The sequence below is a fragment of the Plectropomus leopardus genome, chromosome 18, assembly GCF_026936395.1.
Source record: "Plectropomus leopardus strain MGB_pleo_1.0 chromosome 18, ASM2693639v1, whole genome shotgun sequence".
Classification (NCBI taxonomy): Eukaryota; Metazoa; Chordata; class Actinopteri; order Perciformes; family Serranidae; genus Plectropomus; species Plectropomus leopardus.
Window position 1 is genome coordinate 26272589 of NC_142193.1, and position 19331 is coordinate 26291919.

Sequence of the window (19331 nt, forward strand, 5' to 3'; positions counted from 1 at the left end):
GAAATTGAGCTTGGAAAAGTATAAACATTTGAAATGAAAGATGTTTAGGAACCCTGTCATATGAATTTTACTTAGTTATGCATCTTAGCAAGTTTGTGTATCTGTATTTAACAGAGTGGCCTCACTGTTGCATTGAGGCGAAGGCATTGTGACACATTTACACATTTATTATCTGCCCACTACTTTAGTGGACTTGCAATATTAGCCAATGAGCAGGCCCCATGGGGGAGGGGGCTTAATTCAGAGGGGACACATAGACACATTTAAAATGAGGTTACAGCTGGAGGGACTCCATCTACAGCTGTCCCGAGAGAGGAGGTGATGACATCATCACCGGGAATCCCTCCACCAGCTGTCCTCTGATATCACCATGACCAGGAAGTGTGTGTGAATCATGTGCGACGGTCGCGTTTTTAGTCCGTTGTCTTGATCACACGCACTTTGTCCTCCCTCCTTATAGCAACAGCCTCGGCCCTGCTTTGTCCTGCTGCCTGTCGGACATATTTATTTGGAGTTTTGTGAGCTGACAGAGTTTGAAATTGGAGATGGTCGTGGCCTGGTTCCTGTCAGAGGTGCGACAGACCAGCCAAGTGTCGAGGCTCTGACACAGTGTTATTTTTTTGTCTGTGCACTGACAGCTTTCTTTGCACTTGCACAGTCAGCTCAAACTTGTGGGAGACACTGTATAGATTTGTGATGAATGAACTGTGGTCACTGTTATATAGTTTAAATACACACACAAGCCGCTGCTGTCCATCTGTTTTTCAGCCCCTCTGATCTTTTTTACACAGCTGTGGAAGCTGTGGATTTTCTCTATTCACTTACTTTCCTGTCAGTTGTCTCACTTATAAATTTAGAGCACAGCAGTACAACTTCTTTTGTTTCGGTTTTTCTGTTTCTCCATTTTTCTGTCTTTTTTTTAAATCATCTTTCCTGCATAGTTGTTTTTTCTCAGGTTGTCAACTTTTTGCCCACCAAATCTCCTTCTAACACAGCTGTTTGATACATTTTACGTATTTCAACATTATTCATTTGGCTGCATAAAGCAGCAGTTTGACAGTTGTTGATGTGTTAGATGAGAGGATCAAAACCTGTCTGCTTAAAGGTCCAAAAATTGAAGACTTGGTCAGGGACAGAGACTCCTGGAAGACACCATGCCCCCCAACCATGAAATAGCCAGATACTAATGGTGCATTCAATTTGCATTGGAAAGTTGGTATTTCCTAGTTTCTAGTAGAAATTTTCAACTGGACTGCCACCTGAGGTATGATTTATGACCTGGAAAGTTGGAGGAAACTTTCCAACCGTTATGGACAATGGCAAACTTTCTTTTTTTCCCTCTTAAATGCCTGTGTGTCTCTTTGTATCGTTCTGTGTTCCCTCTAGAAATTAGGAGTTTTTTGTGAGCCTGTGAACGCAGCACAGACTGAGCTCTCCATGAGTTCTTTATTTTTCCTCAGCAGCTGTTTGTGACTTTGGGTAGACAATTAATCTGTCAAACCTTTCAGAGCTGATCATCTTATAATGCATCTTATTATGGTCACAGAACATTCTTAGTTCCCACATACTGTTTTATGGAAGCACTTTAGAAATATTTTGAGTCACAATGACAAAAATGAAAATCCATATGGATATGTGATTTTTTTTAAAGGCATCACTTTATTCATTGATATAAGTTAATTATTCATGAAAACTAAATAATCTCACTTTGTTAGTTTTTTTTTCAAAAGAGGTCTCTTAAAAACATTTATTGTCATTTTCACTGTAAGGCGATTTCTGTATTAAGAACTTAGGAATGGATAGAAAACAAAAAACACATTAAAAAGTATCCTAATAAAAAAAAAAAAGTTTCTGCTAATGATTTATGAGTGCATTTAGAGAAGTAATCCATAATTAAAATATTGTTTTTTTGTGTTTAGAACATTACTTGCTTCCTTACGGCTCAAGAAAAATTTGAAGTGGTCCCTAATTTTTTCCAGAGCTGTATAGTCCAATAGTGCTCCTTATGAGCGGTCCAGCTCTAAAAATACAGAATCAGTTCTTGGCAGCAGATGTTTTGATCTTGGCGATGTGCCACAAATAAATAAATGCGTTTCTAGTCTTTATGCTGAGATAAGCTACCTGGCTGTAGCTTTACATCCAATGTTTAAAAGTTAGAGGGGTATCGCTCTCTGCAATGCTACAAGAAAGCAAATAACCTGAAATTTCAAATTCTTCCTTCAAAGGAGCAGAATACTTTGCTTTGCTTAATTCGTCTCTCACTTGAACTCTGTGTCAGTCTCTGTCTTTGTCTGGACTGGTGGTTCATGACCCGTGAGTGAATGTTCCTCTCACACCTCCACCTCCAGCTGTCTGAGGCATGTGTTATTGCAGGGAATAAAACCCAGGACAGGAAGTGACAACACTGAAGGAATGCTAGTATAACACTCAACTAGGCCTGCGGGGAATTAAGGCAGGGAGGGAACGAGAAAGGAGGGATTTAAGGCAGGAGAGAGGAGGGCAGGTAGGTTTCTCTGAACCTACGATTTTGTGTAGAGTAGAGCGGAGTTAGAAGAAGAGGGTTACCAAGAAGCTGAGAGAGGAGACAGCAGAGGAATGTTGTTATTTAAGCTCTGCTGGACCCCCGTGGGGGAAACGAGTGGTTGCGGGCAGAGATGGGAAAAATGGTTACAGCAAACAAATTGTGGTAACCTTTCTTCCAGCAAGATAACTATTAGAAAGCAGTGGAAAGAAAGGGTTTAAGGATGTGGGGAATGAGTAATCCCTCACTGATTTCTTGGGTATCACACAGAGGTTGAGAGTTTAGGGAAAGAAAGTTGAGATGAAGAGAAGTGGATTTTTTCCAATTTTTCATGAGAAAAGATGTTCGTCAGGGGAGTAAAGATATGAATAGGAATGAAAAGAGGGAATTACATGTAGTGGTAATAATATTAATTCTATTGAAAAATGATAATACTTAATAAAAATATAATAAGAAATTATGATTTAGGGAACACAACGAACCAGCTCTCCACACATTCAAATACAAACAGGATAACTCCCCCGATTTCCTCTTATTTTTCTGCATTTTTAATCCACATTCCTACAGGCTTATGTAAGCAGTGTACTAAGTGTGTCGGTATTGCTCACAAGTGTGTATATGTATGTGTGTGGCTGATATCGTGTGTGTGGGTGTGTGTGTGCATGTACTAATTTGCAGTCTAGTCCAACTTAGCCCAGTTGTGTGAACTCAGCGTCACAGTTCTTGAGTTTAGCCTTTATTTTATCAGCTCAGCTTCATTTACTGGACTAACAAATGGAAGAGGACTCTGTGAAGACACACACACACACACACACACACACACACACACACACACACACACACACACACACACACACCACACACACATACAGAGTGGTAGTTTTTAGCATCTGCGTCATCTGGTGTTGGTAATTGCTATGAGCTTTGTTACAGTGCTCTAATTTCTCCCCTGCTATTACACCTAACCAGTGTGTTTCTCCTGGTTTACAGCGCAGAATTACCAGTTAAACTGTTCATGGACTCTGCCCACTCAGTTGCACATTTTCATTCAGTTTCTATTTTAAAAGAAAACATTTTCTCTTCAGCAGACACAGTGCGATGGTGCCATATACTCCAAATGTATTATTATGTAAAAGATATTGTTCCTTGTGTAATGCATCAGTGGTTAAACTAAATTATTTCCAAACATAGATTATATAGACTAGAATTAGGTCCCCGCTATGTTTGTTTGTCTTTAAAACACACTGTACTTGCAGCTTAAAGGAATACTTCACCTCCCAAATGATCATTTGTATGTCAGCTGATCACTTCGTTTCATGTTAAATTCATGATGAAAGTGTTATTTTTCTCACATGCCTCCACTGTTAGTGAAGAATCCAAAAACTTTTCTGAAAACTTGAATACGTAGAGTTCCGAGTTTAACAACAGAAAATCTAAATCAAAACATCTGTTTACAAACTCTCACACAACTCATTCAGTATAATCCAAGTCTCATTTATTCAGTCGTGCGCTCAGACTCCCATGGACAAAAAAAGTAATTTTACCTCACTGAACACAGGAGCTGCTGGTCTACCTCTCTGTCTCAATCCTTAGTTTGTAGTTTTAGATAGTGCTATTATGTGACTTTGCATTCTACGCCTTGTTCAACATCCAATGGTACCAACCAGGACTTCCAACAACCACTGGGAGTGGCAGTTATTGACATCCGGAAAAGTTTTATTGGTTATATTTTGGTAACAGAGGGTTGTAATGACTCAGAACCGATACAGGCATGGTTAGCATCCCGTAAAACCCTCAGGTGTACCAACCGTGACTTCTTGTCACTCATATTTCAGGAATGGAAGAGACTGGAACGGTCAGTGTTCCCTTAAATACCGGGGTGGACGTTGGGTCCAATTTGATCCGATCTTCAGAAGAATAATTACTCACTAAATGGGGTTGGGGTTGATTTATGAAGTATTTTATTGTTCAGTGTAAAAGCTTGCTTTGTTTTGAATTTCCTTAACGGGACCCTTGCAGCTACGGGTCTCCTGGTGTGGAGTTCACAGGACTACACAAAGACACAACTGCTGTCACACAAATCCACTTCCTGCCAGGACAGGTAAGCTCCATCATGCCACTTAATGTAATGACTCTTTTGTGACCATAGTGGTGTCAAAAGTGATGTGTTGTTTATTTTTACCTTGTGATAGGGCCGCCTGCTGTCTCTGCTGGATGACAACACAATTCACCTGTGGGAGCTGGTGGCCGGGGCCCCGAAAGAGGTGGGAGGGGTCAAGAGAGAAGGCGTGGTCTCTCTACAGGAAGTGAACAGCTACAGTCTCCCAGGACGACCGGGAATTGAGAGCTGCAGGTACACAAAATCCTGTTGATACATTTTTAGATCGTCATAATTTTTTGCTGTTAGTTTTCATTTAGGGCTGTCGGAACAATTTTTTAAAATCCCAATTACTAGCAGAATTTCTATAGTTTATCGTGAATAATCACATTTTATGATCACATGTTTTTAATTCCATTATTTTGCATTACAAAAAGTTTTGAAGCCCACATTGACAAGGTAAAGCAAATATTCGATTGTCTTGATTAGGAATCAGATGACAGCAAAAACTGCGTGGGACTAACATAAAATGGGCATGTCTTTAAGGGGGAGACTCATGGGTACCTAAAGATATCTTGAGGTCAGAGGTCAAGGGACCCTGTGAAATGACCATGCCATTTTTCGATTGCCAAAATTTAGCCTAAATTTGGAGCGTTATTAAGCCCCCTTACTGAGAAGCTTGTGTGGTTTCCTCGCTGCATTCCTGTGTTATCACTGCATTCCTCAGGGCTTCTAGTTTCATATGACACCAGTATCATCACTCTAGCTTTAAACTCAGCCTGGTACAGCATCTTAAAGATGGAAATGTTGGCTGGCAATTAGTGTGATTTAAAAAAAAAAAAACGCTTAAATTACATACCTTATTCGCAATCGTGTTAATGCTGACAGCCCTATTTTCATAACATCAAAGGCAGTTTTTAAGATATTTTTGTCTGGCATTTAGGCAAATAAACACATTTACACTAAGTATCGGCTCTGTATAGAAGTTTGACGTTGTCTGTTCCTGCACTGGATGCAAATGGTGTGCACGTGCACAAGGGAGTCACAGGAAAGGATGCATGCACATACTGTCATATTTTATATAGCAGTTACAGAGACAGTTATATACACTGTTGGTATATCCTGTAAGTGGCGAGTCACACTCCCGCCCTCAAACTGCAGAACCTTGCCATCTTGCATTTGAATGGTCAATCATGTTGCACTCCATTCAAGGCGAACAAGGTGGTTGAACTTGTCATCAGAGGTAAACACTTCATGTCCTGTCCTATATAAAGGTGTATCACAACTTCACTCTTTTCACTCTTACTCCTCGTCCTCTCCTTTCAGTGCCACTCGGGTGACTGTCCTCCTCTTGCTGAGGTCATGCGACCTGCTTTGCATTGGAACAGAGGGAGGGGGCGTGTACTTCCTTGAATTGCCCCGCCTCTCACTGAAGGACAACCAGACGCTGCTCCAGGATCAGGTCATGCAGAGGTGAGAATGTCTCATAAATGCTTTTTTTTAAAAAAATCAAAATATGGAGCCATGTAAGGACTGTTTTGGAGCGACACAACCAGTGGCTTGTCAATCATTACGTTAATAATAATATTCTAGGTTCTCTTTATATTTTTTCTATAAGTGCTTTCTGTGTTAAACCCATGTTTTTACTAAACTTCTTTTCCTTTTTGACTCAGTCTCCATTCTCTCCTCTCCAGCCCTGTCACAGTATGTCTTCCTCTAAACACTAAACACTCCAGTTTCCTCCTCTCACAGCTCCAGCTGAGCAGGTCGGGCGCACACGTGCACATAGAAACAAATATCCCTTTTGACCCAAGCAGCGGCAGGCAGGTCAGGGTCATGTGGTTCAGGGACCGTGAGAACAGTCAGATCCGCTGAAGAGTTTTTAGGTGTGTGCATGAGGTGCACTGAATCAGATGAAAATAATGGTGTCTTTGGCACAGAACTGAGATTTAGAGGCATCTGTGTTGGGACAATGTTGCATTGGATGTGTACAATAAATCTTGGATAGGAATTGGAGCAGATGTTTTTTAAGGAACGGGATTCTGGGGGAAAAAAGGGTGGATGAAATAAAATACAGTGCAGTACAATAAAATAGCTGTAGTACGCAGTAAAATAAGTGAAGTTAAGCTTGAAAAGCTGCAACCTCAATTCCTCCTTTCCGGATTTTCCTTGACAACTCCCTTGCTAAAATGTTGACTGTCAGACTTTGTGTGAAAGACCTGAAAATGTTTTTCTCTCCAGCTTTTTTAACGTAAATGATGTGGTCCTACATGAGCACACAGTGTTCTGACAAAGTAGCTGTTTTGGCTACATTTGATTTAAATGTTATGATCAGCATGGGGGTGTTTAATCAGATGTGACAGTCTACACCCACACAGACCTGAAGAAACAGATTAATTGGGTTATACACTGTTGATAAATAATAACTTATTATGATTGTCCCTCCAAATATTAACTTTGAAAAACCTCAAGCTTTGAAACTTAGTTTTTAGCAACTTTTAACTTGGCACAAAAAGCTACATGATGGTAGTCAATGGTAGAGTTAGAGGTCTTTGCTTGTCCAAAAAATGACATACTCAAACTCTAATGGACTCGGGGAAATCTTTCAGAGATCTGACTGGACCTGAACATTTATTTGAAAATAACTTTAGCAAAGCTGTTTTTGCTCATGATGTGATGCACGTGACCCCGATCCAATCATTTACCTATTTGGTTGCAATACAACAAACCTTTAACAATAATACCAGTGGAATTAACCCATATTTAAAGCTAAATTAAAAAGATCAGTCTGTAATTTTGCCATTCGAATATCAAAGGGGAGGGATTTCTACAGTTTTGGGCCATGAAAACAGAAAGTGTTTTCTGTGTGAACTGTCACAGGTCCCGGGTCACGTCTCAAGTCCTGTGGTTTGGGTAGACCCGTGAAGACCTCTAACATGAGTCAATGTGTCACCATTGTAACCAGAATGTACTGTAGCAGTTGTGTGAATTGCTGATGCACCAGTGATAAACACTGCAAATTAACATTATGTGGCAAAGATGAATTTCTCTCAGTTTATTTATTATTTATTATGCCACAACACTGTATAAGCAAATGGGAGCTGTGTATTTTTATACGGCACGACATGATGTTTCTATTATTTTGTCCAGTTGCTCCACATTCTTGCAATGTTGTGTGCAGCCATGTGTCAGAAGTCAGCAGTGAACTTAAGAAAAACACAGTGTTAGTGGAGCACAGATACACATTTTCTGGACAAACTGGAAATATGTCCTGTTACACAAAACTTCATTATGGAAAATAATCCATGTGCAATAGATGTGCATGCTGTGGTATTTTTTCTTCCTTTGTTCATAGAAACCATAGTATTTTCTTTATTTTTCATGCTGCAGCTTTCCCCGCGGCATTCCTGTGTTGATACACTGGCAGCTCATCACAGCGCTACTGTTGTTTCTTTCTCATTCTGCTGTGTGACGGTCTGACTGGGCGACCAAACCCCTCATTAACCAGGCTTGTTTAGGGAAGTGGGCAGAACTGAGGCCTAACGAGGGCCCTGATAAGGCTTGTGTGTGCGTGCGTGTGTGTGTATGTGTGTGTGTGTGTGTGTGAGAGAGAGAGAGAGAGAGAGAGATTTGTATGGTGTGTGTAAAGGAGGGGAGGTTTTAGACAGGGAGGCTTTGTACTGTTTGCCAAAACACCGTGTTCCGGTTGGGGAAGTGTTTCAGCTGAATCTCCAATGTGCACAAGCACACACACACACACACACACACACACACACACACACACACACACACACACACACACACACACACACACTTGAAAACACATGCACACACAGAGGCTCATCACCGGGACTCTGTAGCAGGATGCTGGATTCCCTAAAAATACTCGAACGGAGCGACGGAGACAATGGAATGCTTTGTTGGAAATGTTTCTGCCTCTGTGCTTCCGGAGAGGATCTTCCTCAGTGGACACTACCAAAGCAGTCAGAAGTGTGTGTGTGTGTGTGTGTGTGTGTGTGTGTGTGTGTGTGTGTGTGTGTGTGTGTGTGTGTGTGTGTGTGTGTGTGTGTGTGTGTGTGTGTGTGTGTGTGTGTGTGTGTGTGTGTGTGTGTCTCTCTCTCTCTCTCAGGCTGACCATCTCTTCTGCGATGCGACTGCCCTCATCCGCAGCAGATAGCCCAGAAAGCTGCATTGCTTTCTTGTCCCACTTTCATACTTTTTCATTTTCTCCGTCTCTCTGATGCTTCCTCTCTTGTCTTCGTCTTCTGTCTTCTCCCGGTCCGTCGCTGAGGGAATCCTCTGACATCTCGAGGGTGTGTCCTGCTCTACATTCCTCCGCTGCCTCAGAGGAATGTCTAGTTCGCAAACTCCAGCAGCTCAAGCTTGATGTTGATTTGTTGTTGTTGTTGGAAAAGCAGCCTCTGGTAGTGTTAGAGTTTATGCAGCTGGCTTGAGTTTGCTGTTGATTAGATTATACATAAGTTTGAACATTTTTGGAGTTTTGCTTTAGGTTGTTTTGTTGCAAAAGAAAAGTCTCGACTTACCAACTGGATTATCAACATGCACAGAATCCGTCCACTCCTTGTATTATCTTCCTCACGTTTTGTTCCGCTGTGTCGAGGATTGATTGTAAATTACTGCCAGCCATACACTAAAAGACTCCACTCTCACACACACTCCACACATCCTCTCACATCCAAAGACACCTTGAGTACAAACGTTAAACATACTCCAAAAGTAAAAGTAACAAACTGGTCTTGAACTATGGTAAGTAAGTAGGGTGGTCACTGTGGTCACATGATAACAGGTGGGCGTAAATTCCTGCCTCTGTTCAAGGATGATCTTTGATGTTGATGTCTTCCTCAATCATTCTCCAGCTCAAAGTGTTGCTTTTATAGTGAATACGCCTTAAATCTTTGACTTTAAGGCGTATTTCTTTCCGCTTCGATGTGGTGAGCTCCTTTTGTTGAAAATTCCTTGTTTTGCGTTTTAGATGTTTTATCTTGCAGCATGCTGGATTACAAATAAACTACATGTGTAGGATGATGGGTAATGTTTTGTTTTCTCAGCCTGCCAGATGACTACAGATGCGGAAAGTCCTTAGGGCCGGTGGAGTCTCTTCAGGAACATCCTCAGCAGTCAGGGAAGATTCTGATTGGCTACAGCCGGGGTCTGGTCGTCCTGTGGGATCTGAGCAGCCGTCATGCTGAGCAGCTCTTCCTGGGCAAGCAGGTACCTGGTTAACAGAGCAACGCTTAGTGCACTGTGGTGCTTGCTTTTAACTGACAGTGTTTTACAATGAATCTGTCATGCTGGTACAATAGAGTACTTGTAAAGCATATTTAATGGTGTGTCAGCCTATTTTTGTCACCCTGTTCTTGACATATTACTGTTTACTGAAGCAGGCCACAGGGGAATAACAAAAATAAAGTGTAAAACATATGGTCATGGGATATGGGACATCTTTCTAAATAGGTCTTTTTTATTTACTCTGTTTGGAATGACAACAAAAGTGAATGAGCTATTCGCTGATCAAGAGTCAAGATTAAAAATGTTTTAATGTCCCAGAGGGGCAATTGGCTTTACAGATAGTAGTTCAAAACAAATACATACAATACAGTAAACATAGCACAGCATATGACCCATATCTCCTACACTGACACTATAAATCATAGAAGAAGAAGACACTTGAATCTAATCTTTCTGCAATGGCAATAATCGTGACTATAATTTTTCTGCTGTGCAACCTGGTTTGATGCATATATACTGTGTGTGAACCGTCCTGCAGCAGCTGGAGAGTCTTGTGTGGGAACGCTCTGGAAGCTTATTTGTCAGCTCTCATAACGATGGCGGCTACTCTGTGTGGGCTGTTACTAATGGCAACACCAACAACCACCAACCAGTGTCCTCCACCATCCCATATGGTGAGAAATGCATACATTGCAGTCATACACACACCCACAGACATCAAACATGAGATGGGAAACACTAATTTGTGTTTCCCATCTTGTGTTTGTAAGAAACATGTTAGAGCACGTTTTCTTCCAGGTCATGTGAAGGTTGTGCTCTTGCCCACAAAGACCAAAATCTTGTGACTGACACTTGCTTAATGAGCCATAACTGTTGACATATTGTGAGTCATAGTTACTTTATATTATGATGAGGGTCAGGGTCTTTGTAGGTGCGGCGCTCATGCTTTAGATTTATCTCATTCAAATCTTATTTGTCTTTCTTTCGCCCTCTCTCTGACTTAAAAGGAGATTTTAATAGCTTTAGTCTGACTAACGTCCCTGTTATGTTTTTAATCTTACTCTTCATGATTGCCTGTCACAGGTCCGTTTCCCTGTAAGGCCATCAACAAGATCTTGTGGAGAACAACGCAGGCAGGGTAAGTTTGTGGCTTATTTGGCAATTTTTTTTTTTTTTGCTGGGTTGATGTCTGCAGTTATACTTTGTATTTTGGATTAGAGTGCCAGTGAATCTCTACTCCTGTCTTCTCTTCATTATATGTAATACTTCCATGTATTGGCAAGAATCTGGCGATATGATATGTATTGTGATACAGGGCTAATGATTCAATATGTTGCAATATATTGTGATACAATAAGCAAGGCAATACACTGTTTTAGGTGTCACATAGTGGAAAAAAAAAGAAATTTATAGAAAAAATGATGCATAAAAAAATAATAGAATAAAACGATTGATCACTAAAAGGTGCACAATCGTTTTATCATCAGAGTCTAGCCCTTAGAATCCGAATCGAATCTTGAGGTATCCAGAGATTCCCATCCCTAATATATATATATATATGTATATATATATATATATATATATATATATATATATATATATGTATATATGTATATATATATATATATTCATAATCAACACCTCATTGATGTTTTCTCACTGTTACTCCACATAGTTAATAAAAGGAAAAGCACTTTTGTTTTCTGCCAATGGTATTTTTATTTTCTATATGTCACCTTTAGTTCTTGTCTTTAAAAAACACACACTAATCCATGAATGTAAAAAAAATGACAACAATGATGCCTTATTATATTGGAAAGATTTGCTCGATGACGTTCTAGATGAGTGATAAAATTGCTGTGAATAAAAATACTTTCTGTGTGCCTCCCGCCAGTTCTCCAGTGTTGTTGTACAGCGGAGGGATGCCCCGAGCCAGCTACGGTGACCGCCACTGCCTGACCATTCAACAAGACAAAGACCACGTCACTCTGGACTTCACATCCCGAGTCATCGACTTCTTCACGGTCCACAACGTAGAGCAAGGAAAAGGTCAGCAGCTGGTCAATGTTAATGTTGAATACAGAATATACAGTTTCTCTTTCAGCTGAGTTTTTTGGCTATTCTCATCTTGTGGAATTTAGTCTAAATGATTCTGTCTCGTCTCTCCTTCCAGAGTTCGATGATCCGTCTGCGTTGGTCGTGTTACTAGAAGAGGAGCTGGTTGTGATTGACCTCCAGACCCCCGGGTGGCCCACTCTGCCCACTCCCTACTTGGCTCCTCTCCACTCCTCAGCCATCACCTGCTCCTTCCACGTCTCCAATGTCCCTCCCAAACTCTGGGAGAGGCTGGTCAACGCTGGCAAAGCACAGCAGAGCCGGCAACAGGCACACGGGGTGAGAAGCACACTGCCATTTGTAAAAGTTTGTTAAAAAATTCTTATTATTATCAGTTTTCTCTGTGGCTCTTAAAATAGTCTAAATTATCTCCTAAAACAACAATAACAAATACATTAACAAAAAAGGAGGTCAAGAGAATACTCAGTAAGTGATAAACAAGCAATCAAGTAAATACCCCAAGTAAGGCAATTATCTGATTATGTGAAATCTTGATTAGATTCCACACTAAACTGATTTTTGTGGAGTTTTTTAGCCTCAGAGGAATCCAAAGTGACCAGACGTTTATCTTTTTATGCAACAGATGTTTTGTCACAGAGACTGCTTTGTGGTTGACTATATACTTTCACAAAATGCTTTGTTTTTTCAGCTGCGTTGACTGGCAAACATTACAAATAAAGCTCATTTTTGTAGATCAATCTTTCTTGAGAATTGGGACAAAAACTTGTTTTTTTATTATTATACTCTACAACTTTATTGGGAAAATGTATTATAAAAGATGAAAGTCTTAACTATAAAACCTTGTAATGAGCCAACCATGTGAGTGAATTGACATGTTGTGGTTGAGACACACCCATCAGCAAATTTATTTATTTCATTTTAAGAAAAAAATTGATATCATACCAGTGATTGAGCATCATTCCCGTCTTTGAGGAAGTGAGACAGAAGTCCTTGATATTCAGCTTATTAATTTAATGCCTGACTAAATTATGTTTTTGTAGAAATCTGACAGTTGACAAAAATCTGGAACACATCTTTAAAGGGCCAACATTTTAATAAAAAAACATTTTAAAACAAAGATGGTTATAGATTAGATAGATAGAGACCAGATTTTGAAGGCTTTAAAAAAACCTTTTTTTATTGTTTGACATTGTGAATTGTTGTTTGTGACAAGGGAGTTGTCAAGTTTCATCCCAGAAACAAATTTATTTTGGTGATAAATTATAATGTTAAGGTCTTTTTTGTGGGTAGGACATGATTTGTCCCAATTCTCAAGAATGGGTGAGATATATGTTTATGTAACTCCCACATTTGCAGAGAAATTATTATTTTTTGCATTTATTTTGTTACTGTGTCATTTAAACATGTTTCGCCATTTTCTTTTGGTACTTTATTCCTCAGACATTCTTTTGGCATTCTTTCTTTCAGGATCTCGATTTTTTTTTTCATGCATTAGCATAGATTCCTCCTCCGTCACATGTAGCTGCCAGCGACATCTTTTGCTTCTCTGTTGGCAGGACGCTAAGAACGACGGCTTATTGTGTAAATTGGTTAATTCATGGCAGTAGGGATATTCAGTTACAGGGAATCCAAGATGCATGTAAGCAGCTTAACCTGAGAACACCTTAAACCGACTCTGGCCGATATCCAGGCTGCTCATGCTTTAAATGAAGCCATTTACACTAATTGGTGTTTATACTTTGTACATACATACAAGCTGGATGCTCTCAGACTTCAGACTACAGTTACAGGGTTTGATTTGGAATCTTCCAAATGGCTGTCAGGTGTCATGTCAGCAGCTGCTTCTGTTCAGAAGTGGAGAGCGATATAAACAGGTGATAAGGGAATTGAAATTTTAGCGGTTTAACAAAGGATTTTGAAGTTACTCATGGTATGAGTTAAGAAATTGAGCACCGATTCCAAACTGTCATATCCAATGCAATACAGGCTTGTCAATACCTTTTATTGATGCTGGCTTGTTTTTCAGACAGCTGTGCACTGCAAAACAAACTTGAGCATCTATGCTGCTAGAAACTTGCAACAAGATAGAGTTGCAGATGGGAAGAAACTGTCCAAAATGTGGTTTCATTTTACAGGGTTCCTGCAGATTCTTATATATATATATATATATATATATATGTTTTTTAACTTAATTTTAGCAAATAGGCTACATTCCCCTCACTGCATGTGTCCTTGTTTTTGGGACATGTATTTCTGCAGCCACACTCTACAGCCAACCGTGCTGACCGCCAGCACAAGGCAAACAGACCAACACAAAGGTTATTTAAATTCTGCTACACTGCTATGTCCTAGCGAACAAATACGAGGTCAAATGTGCAAATACTCTTTATAATTCATTACACACGAATACGTGATTCACTTTGTAAGATGAAACCTTTATCCTTAACCTAACAGCCTCTTTTTTTTAACCTGACATGGCATAGATAGTTCAAAGCTAAATCAGCATTTAAGAAACTGCGATGGTTACATGAGTGCATCCGTGATTGAAGTCAAGTGACACAGGTTAAACAGCAAGTAAACGAATGTTGAATGAATCGGTTTTCCACACTATGCCATGTTGGGTCCTTTAATTTGAGGGAATTTGGCATGAAAAGTCTTTGAATTTGTTGTTTAATAAGGAACCCTGATTTCATGAAGAAAGTTGACAGCAGTGTCGCTGGTAATGTCAGTAAAATCATACTTTCACATAAGAGTGGAAGCACCAACAATATGTTGGAATATCTTTCTACACAACACAGGCTTGAATTCCAGGAATGTCATGTATTTGACACTCTGTGCACGAGTGTGAGCATGTTACTTAGAGGATGTATCCTATGTAATGATAATATTAATGCCACACGGGCTGGTTCAGCAGATAAGACAAAGAAAACCTGAAATTAAATGAAATGCTGTACAAATATTCTCTCATTTCATCAGTTTTAGATGATGACCGACAGACTGTTCCTACACTGAAAAGCGATCAGGAATCTATAAAAAATTGGACCAAAAAGTCAAGTTGATATGGCATTGGCATCAATAACATCTTATACATTTTCATCCCTAATATGTGTGAGCTCACAGACTGGCAGCTGAACAGCTTTGACTAAACCTACAGGAGTGCGACCACCAGCCTGCTGGTAGTGTTAACTTTAAGAGCAGGTGTAAGCAGTTAAAGGCTTTGCAGAGGCTTTGTAGCTTAGATCAGCTGTTTGATCAGTGGCAGATTACACACACGCACACACACACACAGACACACATAGACACAGCTGGTACTCTCGTTAATCATCGCTGTCTGTCTGTCTGCATGAGGCCAAACCGGAGATACTGGCACTGTAACAGAGCAAAACCAACAAAAGCTTTTCATGTGAGTTTTGTGTGTTTCTCTGAACACATTCTCACCCACATGGGCGTGCCCCTGTGTCGGGTCCAGGGCATTTGGAGTTGGCATTATGATCCAATGGAAAGGGTTAGGAAATGTGTTTGACGTTTTTTAAAAATGTGTTTAATTTTTCATTTGCATCATTTCAATGTGATGCATACTTTTCTCCAATCTTTGTGTGTGTGCAGACTTGGCCCATCTGTGGAGGGAAAAACCTGGCTCCTCCACCCAAACAACAAGAACTGCTATTGACAGGGTATGCACAATACACACACACACAATACATACACGATCATATATAAACAGTCACAGGCTGCCTGCAGACAGCTGGTGGATCCAGTTTTTATTTTTCTTCATGACACAAATCTGGCCCAAATCTGCTGCTCTCTAGTAAGTGTTAGCGACTGAAAGCTGCAAAGAGACGTTTTTTTCTTTTTTTCTTTGTCTCAGATGTGATCCAAACAAATATCCTGCATAACTCTGGATCTACATGTGTTAACAATGAAATTTGTCAGAATTGCAATGGCAACAAAGAAATGCTGAAGCAGCTGGCATAATGTTGCCATACGCAGATGTTTGGCAGAGCTAGCAGTAGCATGCGGCACAATGGAGAACAGCTGGACTGAGTGGAATTTGGAGAAAGAGCATAGTTTGTGAAATATCTATACAACTAGAGGCTGGATTATTAGTTACAGAAATTCATGTTCCCCAGAGGATGGAGTTTGATCTACCTCGCCATCATGAGGTTAAAATCTCTCATCCAGTATCTTGGTTTCCAACTAGCATTCATTAATTTCTTTGACACAATTTGGTGACCCTGCAGTGGGCTACGATTAATTATGATATAATTATGAGTAATTGGCACTTACCAACTTTGCAGCGTTGGCAGTGAAAGCAAACAAATCTGTATATGCACTACTGAAGTCTTCATTTTCCTCTGAGACTTTTCCTTTTTTGGATTTATAATCCAAAGCTAGCCAAGGTAGACTTAAGAGTAGCCACTGCAACAATGATGTATTAAATTGTTAAAAAATATCAGTTGTTCATTTCCAAATCTTTTTTTTTGGGGGGGGGGGTCAGACCCACTGGAGGAACTTGACAAAAGAGCTGCAGGTTGTCTACCTGCCATAGTGTTAAATCTTTACATCAATCTTATAAAAACCCTGATCATCATAAAGATTATAAAGAATAAATTGCAGGCTTATTATATTTGATTGTACAGAATGTGGATGTGTACATAATAAACAGTTTTTTCATATTTATGAGCAACTGTTGATCAGCAACTGTCTGATCATGACAGACAGCCCACACACATACATACACATACACATACACACACACACACACACACACAAGAACACACGAACACACGAACACAACCGTGCACCGTTTTGATTGTTTGGCACAGCACTACATTGAATGAATGAATGAATGAATGAATCGTGTGTTTTATAGGCATGAGGACGGCACTGTGCGTTTCTGGGATGCATCAGGCGTTGCTCTTACTCCACTGTACAAACTCAGCACAGCCAATGTCTTCCACACCGACTGCGACCCTTGCGACGATCCTCAGGACCCCAGCGATGACCCCGACATGCAGCAGGAGGAGGAATGGCCTCCCTTCAGGAAGGTGAGAGCGAGCATGAGGAGACATGAAATGAAGTAAGAATAAGAGAGTGAAAGTCACAAGAGAGATCCAGCACAGGGTCTTATTTTACAGGCTTTGGGAATAAAAACAATCTGTGTATTACACACACAGTCAGCCCTGTGACACTACATCTGTAGCTACATCTGTGGCCTAATTCTCTCATCTGATTGTTTTCATGTGTTGCGTTCTCAGACAGGACCCACCCCACTGTTCCCGTTATTAAACTTGACTGTAATCTGAGGGAACCACAGTCTGATTCTGTTTTAATGGCCTGTTTTTTGTGTAAAATTGCATTTAAATGGACGGATTCAGCATCAGAAGGAAGAATTCCTAAAGGAGCGAATCTTACTGAGTAGCTTGGCTCCGGTATATGCCAACAGGAAATGGAGATGAGTCATGAAGAAAAACACTTGATGAATATTTAAATCAACTGGATATATAGTTGGAAATGTTACTCAGTGTTTTGGGCAGATGACCAAGATAACCATATATTATCTGGGATCCCATGTGTAGATTGTAGGGATTACAGTGAAGGGAACAAACATAAGTCTGGCTTTTTTGGAGATTAGTATCAGTGGATTTTTGTGCTTTTTTCCCCCTTTTTTTGGAAAATGTTCATGTGTTAAAGGGATAGATCACCCCAAAATAAAAACCCCACAGTTTCCCTCTCACTGGTGGTGCTGTTTATCAATCTCTAATGTTGTGGTGTGAGGTGCAGAGTGTTGGAGATATCGGCCGTAGAGATGTTTGCCTTCTCTCCAATATAATGGAACTACATGGCACTCGGCTTGTGGTGCTCAAAGCGCCAAATAAATGCATTCGAAAAACTCAACAGCAGTTTCTCTTTCCAGAAAATATGACCCTGTTACTCAAGATAATACACAGATCTTATTGTGAACAGTTTCATGTAGGAACTATTTTATTTCATTATACTACGCCTGCTAACCCCAGCACCACACAGAAGGAAGTGTGCATCTGCTGCTAGCTCAACTGACACCACTGCTGACCTCCGATATGGACAGGTCGCTTACAGAAAGTGCATGCTAAAAGATAAATATTATATTAATGGAGTCAGATAAGTAATAGTAATTGGAAGCATATAACCTTTGAGTAAGATCAGATGCTTTAATTAAGGAAAAGGACTAATAACATCGACCATAAGACCTATGTTATACATTTGAGAAACTTTTGCATACGTTACATCTCAGTTAAGGAGGACGCCATTAATGATTAGATGTGTGCTTCCTTCTGCACAGTGATATGGTTAGTGTGCAAATTGGTAAAAAAGAAAATAGTTCTTATATGAAACTGCCCACAAAAAGGTCTGTCGATTATTTTGAGTAACCGGGTCATGATTTCTGGAAAGACACATTTGTGTTGAGTTCTTCAAATGTATTTTTGGTGCTTCGAGCACCATAAACCTTTTACTACAAAAAGTAGAGTGCGTATCAAGGTTTTTTAAACCGAGGATAATCTGTTTTAAATCGGTGATGTATTGCTTTCCTGTTGACTAATCTCATAGACTAAAGCGGTGTAGCTACGAAGTTCTGCAGAAGACGAGTATGCCTTTCTGTTTGTTTTTGTTTTTTTGCTGGTGTGTCATTTTTGATGTCACAGATGTGCCAGAAAGCAGGTATGTAAACAGTAGAAATCAGCAATGAGGGCAGTAAAATTTTGAATTAGTTACTTTTTTTAAATATCTCTTACTTATGAAGTCTCTCTTGGTGCTGACTACAATTTGAACAATGTTTGAGGACTGATTGGATGGAAATGGTCTGTATTTTGTGTGTGTCAATGCATTACGCTTGAAAGGGGCTTAAATTAGCAGTTCCACCCGCGTATTTCATTTCTTTCACTGCCGATCAAACTTGATTAAAGTTAGGGCCAATAAATACTAACCAGGAGTGAATGCTGATCATACCTTTTCCTATTATATAGATCAGCCAGATGTTTTTCTTTATTTTATTTTATTTTGTCCAGTGGTTTATATTGGAGAGAAGGCAGACATCCCGCAGCTGACATTTCCAGCACTCTGCAACTCACACCAAAACAATCTAGACTCTTAAATAGCACTACAGGTAAGAGGAAAAAATATATATACTTTTGATTTTGGGTTGAACTGTTCCTTTAAGATACTAGTACAAAGAAATGGGTATAACAGAGTAGAAACAGATTTTGAGTGATGCATTTAACAGTGACAAATAGATTTAATTAGTCTTTGGCCTCTTTTCTTCCTGCTCAGTCTTTCGCCCCCCCCACCTTTCCCTCATGTATCCTGCGGTAACGGCGCTGCATGTTCAGGAATGTGGCCCTCATATGG

General features: G+C 40.0%; 1 protein-coding gene across 1 annotated transcript in view; it reads left to right on the forward strand.

Moving 5' to 3' along the window:
- llgl1 (LLGL scribble cell polarity complex component 1) overlaps positions 1-19331 on the forward strand; it is a 49427-nt gene that overhangs the window by 16413 nt on the left and 13683 nt on the right. The window contains exons 3-12 of the mRNA XM_042504988.2: positions 4541-4622; positions 4714-4874; positions 5946-6092; positions 9689-9851; positions 10408-10543; positions 10953-11007; positions 11764-11918; positions 12043-12263; positions 15552-15619; positions 16819-16993. Of these exons, the coding sequence (XP_042360922.1) occupies positions 4541-4622; positions 4714-4874; positions 5946-6092; positions 9689-9851; positions 10408-10543; positions 10953-11007; positions 11764-11918; positions 12043-12263; positions 15552-15619; positions 16819-16993 (1363 nt within the window). The remainder of the gene's footprint in view (positions 1-4540; positions 4623-4713; positions 4875-5945; positions 6093-9688; positions 9852-10407; positions 10544-10952; positions 11008-11763; positions 11919-12042; positions 12264-15551; positions 15620-16818; positions 16994-19331) is intronic.